Source organism: Osmerus eperlanus, chromosome 16, assembly GCF_963692335.1.
Source record: "Osmerus eperlanus chromosome 16, fOsmEpe2.1, whole genome shotgun sequence".
Lineage (NCBI taxonomy): Eukaryota > Metazoa > Chordata > Actinopteri > Osmeriformes > Osmeridae > Osmerus > Osmerus eperlanus.
In genome coordinates, this window is record NC_085033.1 from 14,806,678 (window position 1) to 14,818,724 (window position 12,047).

At 47.0% G+C, this 12,047-nt stretch overlaps 2 protein-coding genes, 1 long non-coding RNA gene and 4 other non-coding genes across 8 annotated transcripts; 6 read left to right on the forward strand and 1 right to left on the reverse strand.

The window, feature by feature from the left end:
* Positions 1 to 119: 119 nt before the first annotated feature.
* Positions 120 to 3,292, reverse strand: mrpl37 (mitochondrial ribosomal protein L37). The gene is made up of 7 exons (XM_062481062.1): positions 2,745 to 3,292; positions 2,437 to 2,620; positions 2,112 to 2,227; positions 1,811 to 1,996; positions 1,544 to 1,695; positions 913 to 1,116; positions 120 to 314 (listed from the first exon to the last, which is right to left on the reverse strand). Exons 1-7 carry the CDS (start codon positions 3,148 to 3,150, stop codon positions 237 to 239), a joined length of 1,326 nt encoding a protein of 441 aa, XP_062337046.1. The 5' UTR covers positions 3,151 to 3,292; the 3' UTR covers positions 120 to 236.
* A 1,277-nt stretch (positions 3,293 to 4,569) lies between these two features.
* Positions 4,570 to 7,163, forward strand: LOC134036279 (uncharacterized). 2 transcript variants are annotated; one of them, XR_009932399.1, is made up of 8 exons: positions 4,570 to 4,630; positions 5,211 to 5,264; positions 5,453 to 5,531; positions 5,703 to 5,803; positions 6,011 to 6,066; positions 6,337 to 6,398; positions 6,579 to 6,653; positions 6,920 to 7,163. It is a non-coding gene; the product is annotated as an uncharacterized LOC134036279 (long non-coding RNA). The 2 variants fall into 2 exon arrangements; XR_009932400.1 differs by having other exon boundaries at positions 5,453 to 5,525.
* LOC134037182 (small nucleolar RNA SNORD74) lies at positions 5,044 to 5,126 on the forward strand. Its single transcript, XR_009932507.1, has one exon. It is a non-coding gene; the product is annotated as a small nucleolar RNA SNORD74 (small nucleolar RNA).
* On the forward strand, positions 5,849 to 5,937 carry LOC134037170 (small nucleolar RNA snR60/Z15/Z230/Z193/J17). Its single transcript, XR_009932496.1, has one exon. It is a non-coding gene; the product is annotated as a small nucleolar RNA snR60/Z15/Z230/Z193/J17 (small nucleolar RNA).
* Positions 6,179 to 6,274, forward strand: LOC134037169 (small nucleolar RNA snR60/Z15/Z230/Z193/J17). The gene has a single exon (XR_009932495.1). It is a non-coding gene; the product is annotated as a small nucleolar RNA snR60/Z15/Z230/Z193/J17 (small nucleolar RNA).
* On the forward strand, positions 6,438 to 6,509 carry LOC134037181 (small nucleolar RNA SNORD47). Its single transcript, XR_009932506.1, has one exon. It is a non-coding gene; the product is annotated as a small nucleolar RNA SNORD47 (small nucleolar RNA).
* Positions 7,164 to 7,509: 346 nt separating the features above from the next.
* Positions 7,510 to 11,175, forward strand: LOC134036221 (calreticulin-like). The gene is made up of 9 exons (XM_062481052.1): positions 7,510 to 7,689; positions 8,095 to 8,196; positions 8,433 to 8,636; positions 8,822 to 8,916; positions 9,127 to 9,336; positions 9,541 to 9,654; positions 9,998 to 10,141; positions 10,326 to 10,418; positions 10,500 to 11,175. The coding sequence occupies exons 1-9, from the start codon at positions 7,599 to 7,601 to the stop codon at positions 10,821 to 10,823; spliced, it is 1,377 nt and encodes a 458-aa protein (XP_062337036.1). The 5' UTR covers positions 7,510 to 7,598; the 3' UTR covers positions 10,824 to 11,175.
* Positions 11,176 to 12,047: the final 872 nt, after the last annotated feature.

Sequence of the window (12,047 nt, forward strand, 5' to 3'; positions counted from 1 at the left end):
AGTAGATATCCGTTCTGTCTGATGTCGGCGGATTTAGTAGCCCTGCTATGATTTAGTTCACAAGATCGTTTGTTGAACTGTTAGACAGTAACAAAGGACAATGGCACATTGCACAAGACTGAAGGCGGATGAAATATCTCGTTTATTGACGCATGGTACAGACAGGAACAACAGTAAAAAGGAAGTCCTAAACAGATAATAATAATGAATCTTTGTTGTTTATGTTGCTGTGTACCTCACACAGCTCCGTGTAAATAGAGGGAGAGAAACTTCCGGAAGGTCTCTGGTTGGTAGCCACTCAGGCCAGCCGGCACCTGGATAGGGGAGGAAGAGGACAGGAGAGGTGAGGAGGGAGAGGAGACCGAGAGGAGGGTGAGGAGAGGAGGGTGAGGTGAGGTGAGGAGGGAGAGGAGACCGAGAGGAGGGTGAGGAGAGGAGGGAGAGGTGAGGAGGGAGAGGAGACCGAGAGGAGGGTGAGGAGAGGAGGGTGAGGTGAGGAGGGAGAGGAGACCAAGAGGAGGGTGAGGAGAGGAGGGAGAGGTGAGGGAGAGGAGACCGAGAGGAGGGTGAGGAGAGGAGGGTGAGGTGAGAGAGGAGACCGAGAGGAGGAGAGGAGGGTGAGGTGAGGAGGGAGAGGAGACCGAGAGGAGGAGAGGAGGGTGAGGTGAGGAGGGAGAGGAGGGAGAGAGGAGGGAGAGGAGACCGAGAGGAGGGTGAGGAGAGGAGGGTGAGGTGAGGAGGGAGAGGAGAATGAGGAGAGGAGGGAGAGGAGACCGAGAGGAGGGTGAGGAGAGGAGGGTGAGGTGAGGAGGAGAGAACAAGTTAGGTGAGGAGAGGAGTAAGGGCAGATAAACTAGAGTAAGCTCTCCACCCTCAGGTCATGTCTGCATGATCCTCTCCGTGTCCCCTCACCTGCACCACCTTCTTGCGTATGAGGGGCCTGATCTTGGCGTAGTCGTACAGCTCCTGGTCCTCCTCCACCCACACCAGGTTCTTGGCTCCGTGGTCACTCTGCAGCGAGGTGGTGTTGAGCTGCAGGATCACGTACTGGAACATCCTACCGTTAGAGCCCACAGCCTGGACAACCACCGGCCTGTCCAGCTCCCCTGCCTCGCTCTGGGGGAGGAGGGGGGAGGGGAGGTGTAGGAGGGGAAGGGAGAGGAGGGCAGGAGGGGAAGGCAGGAGGGGTGGAGATGAGAGGTTGTGGGAGACATCCGTAAAGAGGAGAGATAGAGGACACAGTCAGACAGATTCATTTACTAGACTGCCAGGGTTAGGTGTATGCTGTATACATATGGGTGTATATATATACACACTATATACATAGGCAGGTGTTGTTAGGTATACATACAGTGTAGACAATTAGGAATAAGGTTTGATAGTTTTATATATTTATAGGTAGGCAAGTTTGAGTGTATGTATAAGGTTAGGCAATTACATAAATACATAAGTAGAAATGTAGGGCTAGGTGTCAATACTGTATTGGCAGACAGGGCTAGGGGTATCCATAGGGTTAAAGGTGAAAGGTTCCGCGCATGTTTACCCCGTAGAGCGCGTGGGCGCGTGCTAGGGCATTGCCGAAGGCGAACATGATCATCTTGGCTCTGAGCTGATCTGCGAGGAGCTTGACTGTGCTGCCGTCCTCCATGAAGAACAGGGTGTGGGGGTGTGGGTAAGGGTAGTCCCCCCTGAAGCCTGGGGGAGAGAGAGGGGAGAGAGAGGTGTGGGGGTACTGATAGTCCTTCCTGAACCCTGGGGAGGAGAGAGAGGGAGAAAGGGGGGGGATATATTTTCCTGTCAGGTACAGTACCTGTGTGGTTGGACTCCTGGTACAGGTGGATGATGGACAGGTCGATGGTGGGGGAGAGGGGGTAGAACGTCTCCAGGGTGTGGTCGACAGTACCCTGGACCTCCTCCTTCCCAGCAAGCACTGGGAGAGGAGCCGTGCTGCTCGAAAGCAGTCCGTTTTGACCTCTTACCTGGAACAACTCCTCACCTGGAGAGGGGGGGGAGACTTGTAACATTGTTTTGGTTACAGGGGTTAGTAGACTTTGACATAGGGTAGGCCTGCTGTATGCTAGTGTTGCTAGGTGTAGGTAAGTCTACGGTACCTCTGCTCCAGGTGGCCACAGGGCTATACTTCTCAGCCAGGATCCTCCTGCCCAGAGCAGGGTGCCTCACCTGGAGGCCTCCACACAGGTGCAGCAGGTTACGCATCAGAGACAGACTGGAGGAGGAGGAGAGCAGAGGTCAAAGGTCGTAAACAACCGTACTAACAGAACTATTTTGCCTGCTGACTGTGTTCAATCATAAAGTGTGTCTTTGTCCGTGAGTCATTTGAATCCACCGGTGTGTCTACTGAATGAAACCCAATTAATTCTTTTTTTCTTCTTTTTTTTTTTATCGCATCTTACTGGACCAAAATGATCAACTCACCAGAACTTCTGTCTCGGGGGCCGTTGCTCGGTCGTGTCCCAGAACCGGGAGTGTTTGATCGCGTTCTGCACCATCTCGTCCTGGTTCGGTATCTGATTGGCTGGGTCATCGGCCAATGACAGTACTTGTGCAGGCAGGCCCTTGATCATCTTGGACTTGGTCAGCCACAGGGCTTGTTTGACTCCTGGTAACACCACAATAACATGAAGATGGGAGTTAGGGTTAGCTCTCACACACACACACACACTGGCATGCATCCATCCATCTACACCCACACACACACACACACACACACACACACACACTACCTTCAACTACATTCGTCCTTTGGTGAAATACATAGCACGGCTTTTTCTTGTACAGCGGCATGTCTTCTGCTTTAGGGCATTTGTAGTGCTGTTGATCTTTATAGCTCCGCTCCCATGTCGGGAACTTGGGCTTCGACAACCCGGGGATGTAGTGCATTCTGTCGGCGTATGTGATGCGCTCCAACCCGGGGATTTCAACCTTCACATGGGGCTGCGGTTTCTCCGTCCGTACTTTATCCAGAATGTACCTCACGGATAAGCAGGGGCTGACATTGAAGTGGCGTCGCCCGTGGACGCGACTCAGAGCCGCGCCATGTTTTACACTGTTCCTCGTCTCGTTCAATAAAGTCGTTTGTGCCAACAAAGGGACAGCGGACCTAAGGCGCTGAGCGCTTTCTGTAAACATATTGCAGAACGTTGTATATCTAATGTTTGATTTGAATGTCAGATGCTAATTTACTCAACCATCCTCAAAGTCCGTGTATAACTGTAGGGCGCCGCCATCTTGGTAGTCTTCTTCGTCTGTTTGTGGCCGGTTGACAAGAGGAATGATATGATTATCGCCTCCTATGGACAGGAGTGAAAGTACATTTAAGATCGGTGCGGATGGAAAGAAACGGTTCTTATGGCGTGAGGGGAGTGTATGGAACAGAGTGTGTCCAGGGTGGGAGGGGTTGGCAACAATCTTTCTTGCTCGCCTCAGGGACCAAGAGGTGTGCTGGTCTTCCGGTCGCGAGCAGTTACGTTAGTTCTCTCACACATCCTGCTCCCAGGGACCCTCTGCCGCCGTCTTCTCCTGCTGCCTTTGCCCCCTGGCCAACCAGTGACACTAACATCTTTTCTAATGATGAAGCGGATAAGAAATATTTTGAGGTTCTGAGCTTTTTGTTGAAAAAGGAAACTTCTGAGCTGAGCTTCTGAACAAAAAACTCTCTCACACAAAATGCTGTTTTTTCCCGAGGAGTTCGGGTGATCTTTCCAAAATGACAATTAACGATGTACTATGTTGCTGCCCTTCAAGCAAGAGGGAAAGGGGGTTCATATTTTCTAGATTTTTTTTTGAAATTTTGAAAATAAAAATTATTTTTGAAATTTTGAAAATAAAAATTATTTTCAAAAATAGGTTTGCATCATTGATGAGTACAGTACATTGTTTCAACCTTTTATAACCTTTTTAATTGTAAAATAAATGTCAACCTTCCAAAACTTTTTTTTCAGGCCTCAAGCCTCAAGGGCTTGAGGCCTGTTCCCCCTGTATTCTCAGTGTAAAAGACTGATGTATAGATGAAACTTGCTATACATAATGATCACAATAACATACATCACCAGCATCACTGTATTGCTTTATAAATGGCCAGACTCTAATATACAGGGGGGGGGATCACTTTCCTCAGGCCTCCAGGGAAATCTGTTCCCCTTGTGTTCTCAGTGTAAAAGACTAATGTCAAATATTTGAAAAATATTTTCTACAAAAAGTTTTGAAATTTTGAAAATAAATTGTTGTGCGAAATGAAGAGGAGAGAATTTTTTTCAAAACTTTTTTTCACAACCACAGCGTAGATTAAACTTGTTAAACATAATGATCACATAACATACAAACCAGACTAATGTAATAATGGAATCAATTTGGAATCTACAACGTGTAACTATACTCTACTAATAGAAACATAATAGAGTTTGGATCAATGAGTGTTTACTTATGAGTGAAGGGAGCTAGGAAATAGGGTGTAGGAAGAACGAGAGGAGCCATGTTGAATTGGTCCGGTGATTTCCCACAATTCAGCGGGGTTGCAGTATAAGAACTAAAGGCTCGCGTTGCAGAGTCTCTTCCACGCGGTGAATTCTTCGGGAGAAGTTCAAGAAAAAAATCTGCACCAACATACTGTGTAAGTATATTAATGGGTATGTGGATTTGTCCTTTTTGCCGTATTTGACTTAACAATAAAGGTGGTTTTCATATGACGTTTGTAGAATTGTATTTTGAATTTTTAAACGTTAGAGCTTAGCTAGCAGCAAGTTAGCTCTAGGCTAGAGTCTACCTTCAAGCAAGCTAAAAGGCAAGCACAGTCCTATGAGCTAGCTATGAAATGTGAATTTAAGTTGGCTCAAAACGAATGCTTTTGGATAGTGCCTATTGTGGATGTGTCGCAAGCTAGTTGAATGGTTGGCATCATTCGTATTACACATTGCTTAATCTTAAACTGCGCTTTTAACGTGTTTCCAGCAAATACAAAAGCGTTTCGAAGCTCATTTCACCGATCGATGCCATCTTGCTATCGCGGTTAGCTTCCTCAGAGATCCATGTTGCAAGTGATGAAAATTACGTTGGTAGGGACATCTGAATCAACCTGAAGTAACGCCAACTATACTGACAGCACGTGGATCTCATCACCGTAGTTGTGTTTAAGGTTCGAAGATGAATATGAAAGGCTTATACAAACCCAACTGTTTTCGATTTACTTGCAGACTTTGAAAGGCGTAGCCTCACACACGAGGATGGGTGCTGCAGAAATGACGGAGGTATGTTTGCAAGCCACGCTAGTTCTATTGAGTAGGAGATTCATAAACCATTATGATGATTTTTTTGAATAAGAGTAGTGGACAGAAGTCATTTCTGATAAATATTCAAACTGATGGTTTAGCAGTAACGTGTCACGCACGTTGTTGATTTAGTGTGAATCACAGAATTATATTTTTCTTCTTTTAAGGCTAAAGCACTTCGCTTGGGTCATTCGCGTTTTCCAACCGGGTTAACTTGACGTCACTGGATGGCTCTACTCAGTAAGTGTGATATGACTCCGTCTGCATCATTCCGTTGATGATGTTTACAATCATTGGGAATCTCTCTGAAACGATGTGAAGAGGATTTGTATAAACTGAAACGACTCTCTACAAGTGCCATAATCAATCTTAGTCTTTCAGGTGTAATCTGAAATTAAATATGTTGTTCCCTTTCAGATAAACCAAATCAGCAGAGCAGGCCAGATGACCCATGGTTTTTAAACCAGATCCCCCTGCTCAACCTCTAGGCTTTAGCTCAGAGGGCTAACAAGGCTAAGGTAAGCCCAGCCTCCTTTCTCCATGCTACTGGTGTCTTTGAACTGCCGCTGATGCAATGATGACCGCATAGTTCAGCAGATTAAACCATGAAGAATAAAGCAGCATTGTCTTTCGCTCCTATCTGATCCAGTCAGCGCTCAGTCTCACCTGCTTAACCAATCTTTTCTCATCTCGTCCTAATTCGTGTATTTGGTTTTATATTTCAGTTTCTGCATGAAGGCCCCCGACTTTGTTGTCATGACAGCTGCAGCACCACTGGATGGTAAGATCAACTTCCTGTATGCTTATGATTGGTCGGGTCTGTCCTTGAATCCTCCTATTAAAACTCATGATTTGCCGTCATATTGTCAAGGATTGTACCCCAAACAACTCTTCAGAGGCTGATGATGATGACCGCATAGTTCAGCAGATTAAACCATGAAGAATAAAGCAGCATTGTCTTTCGCTCCTATCTGATCCGTCAGCCTCTACATCTCACCATCTTGTTTTGCTCCTTCACTGTACGTTGATATACACCCTCCATTTGCTTCAGGTTGAGGGACAAAATGGCTGACTTTTCCTGGTACTTCTAAGATGAAAGCTGACATGTGAAGGGTGAGTTAAGCTTCTTAATTTAAGTCTCCAATATTTTATAGCCACTGATGAAAAGATTCTGCCATATTACTGTCAATGATTATAACCCTACCGTTCCATTATTCTGAGGCTATTATGTTCCACTGTGTGTAGTGTGACTGAAGCTGGCCTTGTTTACATGGTTTGTATCCCTGTTCCCAGAAATCCTTCTGTCTCCTTGGTAACGACATGAAGTGGATTGTGAGCTGCGTGGATTCTTAACCATCTTGACACTGGGTAAGTTCTGCTAATGGCTCCTTGTAGTGGCTGAAACAAAATATTCATGCCTGATCGTGCTTGACCATAATTTCTGCAGAGCTATTCATTCGAGGTGTGAATTAAATATAAGTGGGATGGTTGACGGGTGATGATTCAATTCTTGAACTCTCTCCCTGAGTTGTTGATGACTATAAGAATACTGATGTCAACCAATGAGATCACAGATACAAAAAAATAAAGCACCAAGGATGATTAACTAAACTCCTCTCCTGTTCCCCTTCCAGGTTGGTCCACTGGGGAGATGAGTCCTGGTTGCCTTTGGAGAAAGAAGGGTGTTCATGTGAAGGTTAAGCTACCAGCAGACAGTGCTGATGGTGGATTTTGTATATTCTCCCTTGTTTTTGGATAGACCATTTGAGGCCCTGTGCTTCCAAACAGCCTTTTCCAACAGATGTTATAAAAATAAATTGTTCTTGAATTCAGTTTCAAAGGTTTTTGTAATTGCCTCATGACTTAAAATGACAATTGTCATATCAATTTGTCATTAAATAACTCAGTATTTTTAAAAGCACTGGTGTCTTGCAGTTTGTTTTAAGTTGCATTGGGATGGTTACTGAAACAGGCACATCCCCAACATTAAACATAAACAAAAATGCATGTAATGCTCACAGGTTGGTAATGAGTATAAATCGACTAGGCTAAATAATTTACATCTAATCAGGGGTATTGCTTACGTATAGCAACGTCGAGTTTATTTTACACAATACGTAATGAATGAATCTGGCGACGCCAGTCTGCTTCGACCGTATCAGGGCTCACGGGGCCGACCAATGACAATCAAACATTTGTTTCGTGGAGGTGTGATTGGTGGAGAATGACGGAGGCGGGTGTCGGTGAGTAACGGGAGATGCTAAATCTTTTAATTCGGTCAGATCAGATTCGGGAGTGTAAGCACGCAGCACCATGCAATTTGTGGTGTTCTCCGTCTTGTGTGCGATTGTTGTTGTAAACGCTGAGCCGGCTGTATATTTTAGAGAGCAGTTCGACGATGGCGGTGAGTCCCATTCATTCACTAAAGCATACTGTCACACTGCCTTAATGATACTTGCTCATACAAGCTAGATGGATAACGCCTCATTCCTAGCAAATTAATCGCTACAATTTGTAGTTGGCGTATAGAAATTAAAAACTACTAATGACGCTAATGCTAATTGTGTGCATGCCTTGAAAAGCGAGCTACAAATGTAAAGCTAGCCAGCTACCACATGAGATAGTGATTGTAGCTAGGCTACACTAGCTGTCCAGCTAATTAAACTGACACTGTTCAGGTCATGACCTCTTCTCTCCATCAATGCCCATTTAATTTTCTCAATCCTGACTAGCTAACTATATATACCAGTCATTAAAAGGAGCATTGTGCGCCAGTACCCTAACATGAGACCGTTTCATGCGCTGTCAGGTGCTTGGACGAGCAGGTGGGTAGAGTCCTCTCAGCGGCCAGACTACGGGAAATTGGTCCTCACGGCGGGAAAATTCTACGGAGATGCAGAAAAAGATAAAGGTAAGTTAGACAACGGAGAACAAATTATAATTCATCGTTCTAACTAGTGGCAGCTAGACACTACGGTGTAGGGAGGAGAGAGGGGGGGGGGCGGTCGCCTTTCTGTACAATTGACAGTTAAGTGACAGCGTTAAATTATTACACAATGTTTAATAATGATTTAATTTATTGTCCGTTATTTTCCAACAAACCCTGACACGGAACCGTACCACCGTCCATCTCTCTTGCCTCCCAAGGCCTGCAGACGAGCCAGGATGCCCGGTTCTATTCCACCTCGGCCCGGTTTGAGCCCTTCTCCAACGAGGGTAAGACCCTGGTGGTCCAGTTCACCGTCAAACACGAGCAGAACATCGATTGTGGTGGAGGATACATCAAGCTGTTCCCTGCGGAACTGGACCAGAGAGGCATGCACGGAGACTCGCGATACAACATCATGTTTGGTAGGTGACCGTGCTCTCTACAACGGTAAACTTAGCCTACAGTAAATAGAGAAATACAAACTCACCATAGATCATTTCTAACAAAATTCAACATAACAACCATTAGGCATCTTAATATTGTTGTTGTAGAGAGTCATAAAGAGTTTAATAGCGTGTACTAAATAATAGCCTAGTCTTCCCTCCAGGCCCTGACATCTGTGGACCCAGCACCAAGAAGGTTCACGTGATCATCAACTACAAAGACAAGAACCACCTCATCAACAAGGACATCAGATGCAAGGTGAGGATGAGTGTAGCTCAGTGGTGAAGTATATGAGTGCAGGTACCAATCCGTAGCTCTGTGCTCAGAGCGCCATAGCTGCGAACTACAAATATGGAGGCCGCTCCACAGCTGGCCACTGAATCTTAATTGTGGTGCTTGTAGTTCCGTCCTCCAATCCAAGCACCCACATGCCTAACGTTCCGAATGGCTGTTTGTTTCGTGTCTCAGGACGACGAGTACACCCACCTGTACACCTTGATCCTGTGGCCCGACAACAGCTACGAGGTGAAGATTGACAACCAGAGGGTGGAGGGAGGCAGTCTGGAGGAGGACTGGGGACTCCTGCCCCCGCGCCGCATCAGAGACCCCCAGGCCACCAAGCCCCAGGACTGGGACGACCGCGAGAGGGTGGAGGACCCCGCCGACCAGAAACCAGAGGTGGGCAGCACGCCTTGGTGGAGTCTAAAGTTGGGGCTTTTTGTGGTAGTGTGCTGAGTTAGTTTTGGTGTGTTGGGTGGAGAACCCAAACACAACCATATATGAGTTGGGCGGCACGCCTGGGTGGAGTTTAGGATTATTTATCTTATTTCTGTACATGCAAAGTGATATTTTCATAAATTGACAGTGATTGTTGTCGTCCAGGGCTGGGACAAGGCAGAGAACGTCCCGGACCCAGATGCTAAGAAGCCAGAAGACTGGGACGAGGAGATGGATGGAGAATGGGAACCTCCTATGATCTCCAACCCCGACTACAAGGTGAGCATGTCCCGGTGCACAGGGGAAGGTTACAGCTCAGTGGTTAGAGTTTTTGCCCGTAGGTAGCAGGTTCTAAATCCCCCCCATGTACTGAACGTCACTTTAGATAAGTGTAGGCAAAATGAAACATTCCATAATGCACTGGCGAGGGGTAAAACTTAATGGTTAGAGCTTTTAACTGTAGGTAGCAGGTTCGAAAGCCTCCCTATACTGAACGTTGCTTTTGGTAAAATCATCTGTAGCTGCCTTTACAAAGTAAATGTTGTTGTTGCCATGCAGACGGGACAAGCTACTTAATGTAACCATGTCTTGGACTGTGATTGGTTTGTTTGTGCTTCCTCAGGGTGAATGGAAAGCCTGCATGGTGGATAACTCCGCCTACAGGGGGAAGTGGGAGCACCCTGAGATTGACAACCCGGAGTTCAGCTCTGACCCAGACATCTACCGCTTCAGCAGCCTGGGGGTCATCGGACTGGACCTCTGGCAGGTAGACACACCTGGACTGGAGGGCGACGCCCACGTCCCCTCTCCCTATCACGCTCACTCGCTCTCTCTCTCCCTCCATCTCTCTTTCTCTACACACCACAGACTTGTTCCTTCCTATCTCTCTCTTTGAAATATAACCATCTGACAGAATCACAGAAAGATGTGACTGATGTGGTTTGTCTCAGGTAAAGTCCGGAACAATCTTCGACAACTTCCTGATCACAGACGACCCTGCGCTGGCTGAGGAGGTGGGCGAGGAGACCTGGGGGCAGACCAAGGTAACCACATCACCCACCCTGCCCATGGTTGGTTGATTGATTGATTATGATGATGATGATTATGATGCTGTCGTCGTCCAGGGCCCAGAGAAGAAGATGAAGGAGTCCCAGGAGGGGGAGGAGAGGAGGAGGATGGAGCAGGGGGAGGTGTCCAGGAGAGACCAGGCCAAGGAGGAGGCACAGCCAGAAGAGGAGGAGGAGGTGGAAGAACAAGAAGTGGATGAGGAGCAGGAGGAGGAGGAACTGGAGGAGTTGGAGGAACCGGAGGAGATGGAGGAGGAGGAGGAACAGGAGGAGGTGGTGGAACAGGAGGAGATGGAACAGGAGGAGGTGGAGCAAGAGGAGGAGGAGGGAGCTGGAGAGGTGGAGGAGGAGACAGACTCAAACCTGAAGGACGAGCTGTAGACAAGACTGTGACTTTCTCATTGGACGACCTGTCCCGATGATGACAGCCAATCAGAGGTCATCTCCGAGGTGGCCATGTCACAGGCCTGAGAATCTGTGCCATTTTGTTTTTAACTTATTGAACTTTTCTAACTGCGCCTCCTCCCTAAATGTGTTTACTGTTGGTTTGTTGTATTTACAGGATGTTAGTTGTTTTTACTTAATTAGGATCAAATCTTTTAACTCTGTAACAAAAATGTTGTTGTAGTTATATACACACTATGATGATGTAAATCTCTCCTTTCCCCTGTCAGTGTGCTGTGGGAGGACAGGGGGAGAGGAGGACAAGGGGAGAGTGGACTGAGGAGAGAGGGAGGACTGAGGAGAGAGGGAGGACAGGGGGAGAGTGGACTGAGGAGAGAGGGAGGACTGAGGAGAGAGGGAGGACTGGGGAGAGAGGGAGGACTGAGGAGAGAGGGAGGACTGAGGAGAGAGGGAGGACTGGGGAGAGAGGGAGGACTGAGGAGAGAGGGAGGACTGGGGATAGGAAGAGAGCTAGGAGAGAGGGAAACCATTACACTATATAACTTCATTCTGTCTCATATGGTACATGTACAAAGGTCAGAGGTCATACCCAAGGCCAACTTGGACCCTGTCATGCTCCTTATTTTGACCCTCTGACCTTTAACCGGTCATCCTGCAGTCCTCCCTCACCTGAATACTTACACCAGTTCTGCGGTCGTCACCGATCTCACTGAGGAGCAGCGTTAGAAGGGGTGTCATCGGAACACCTCCAAGGTCTTTCTAGAACATCTGATATCTTGGAGAGAGGAACTTTGTTTTTCCAAACAGCTATGAAAGTCCTTTCTAGGGGTTATAGATTTAGACGTTTTCATGTTTTAGTTTGGTAGATATTTACAAAGGGATGAACTCTGCTGATAGTTGTGCTAGATTGAAGACTGTCAATAAAGAGGTTTGTTGGAGTTTGACATCTGGCGCCATTCTTAATGACGTTATTACCGTACAGGCATACCAGCTGGCGATGATGATGCACGTGGATGTCTATGGCCGTTTGGGCATTGGACCCTGGGTTAAAACACACACACGGCTTTGTGAGAAAAGCGCCTCGAGAACATTTCCCCGTGTTTGATGCCGTTCTATTTATGGAAACCAAGCCGACGGTGACAGGCTGACAATCACATCGCCAGCTGTGCGGTTATTTCAGCCTCGAGCTGTACTTGAGCT

What these genes read in the sequence shown, in the direction of transcription:
- mrpl37 (XM_062481062.1), bottom strand. Translation starts at nt 3,150, where the DNA reads ATGTTTACAGAAAGCGCTCAGCGCCTTAGGTCCGCTGTCCCTTTGTTG. An exon ending in AAGGACGAATGTAGTTGAAG is followed by an intron (nt 2,621 to 2,744) that starts GTAGTGTGTGTG and finishes TGGTGTTACCAG; the next exon opens with GAGTCAAACAAGCCCTGTGG. An exon ending in GCGCCCACGCGCTCTACGGG is followed by an intron (nt 1,117 to 1,543) that starts GTAAACATGCGC and finishes CTCCTCCCCCAG; the next exon opens with AGCGAGGCAGGGGAGCTGGA.
- LOC134036221 (XM_062481052.1), top strand. Translation starts at nt 7,599, where the DNA reads ATGCAATTTGTGGTGTTCTCCGTCTTGTGTGCGATTGTTGTTGTAAAC. An exon ending in GCGATACAACATCATGTTTG is followed by an intron (nt 8,637 to 8,821) that starts GTAGGTGACCGT and finishes TCTTCCCTCCAG; the next exon opens with GCCCTGACATCTGTGGACCC. An exon ending in CCGCCGACCAGAAACCAGAG is followed by an intron (nt 9,337 to 9,540) that starts GTGGGCAGCACG and finishes GTTGTCGTCCAG; the next exon opens with GGCTGGGACAAGGCAGAGAA.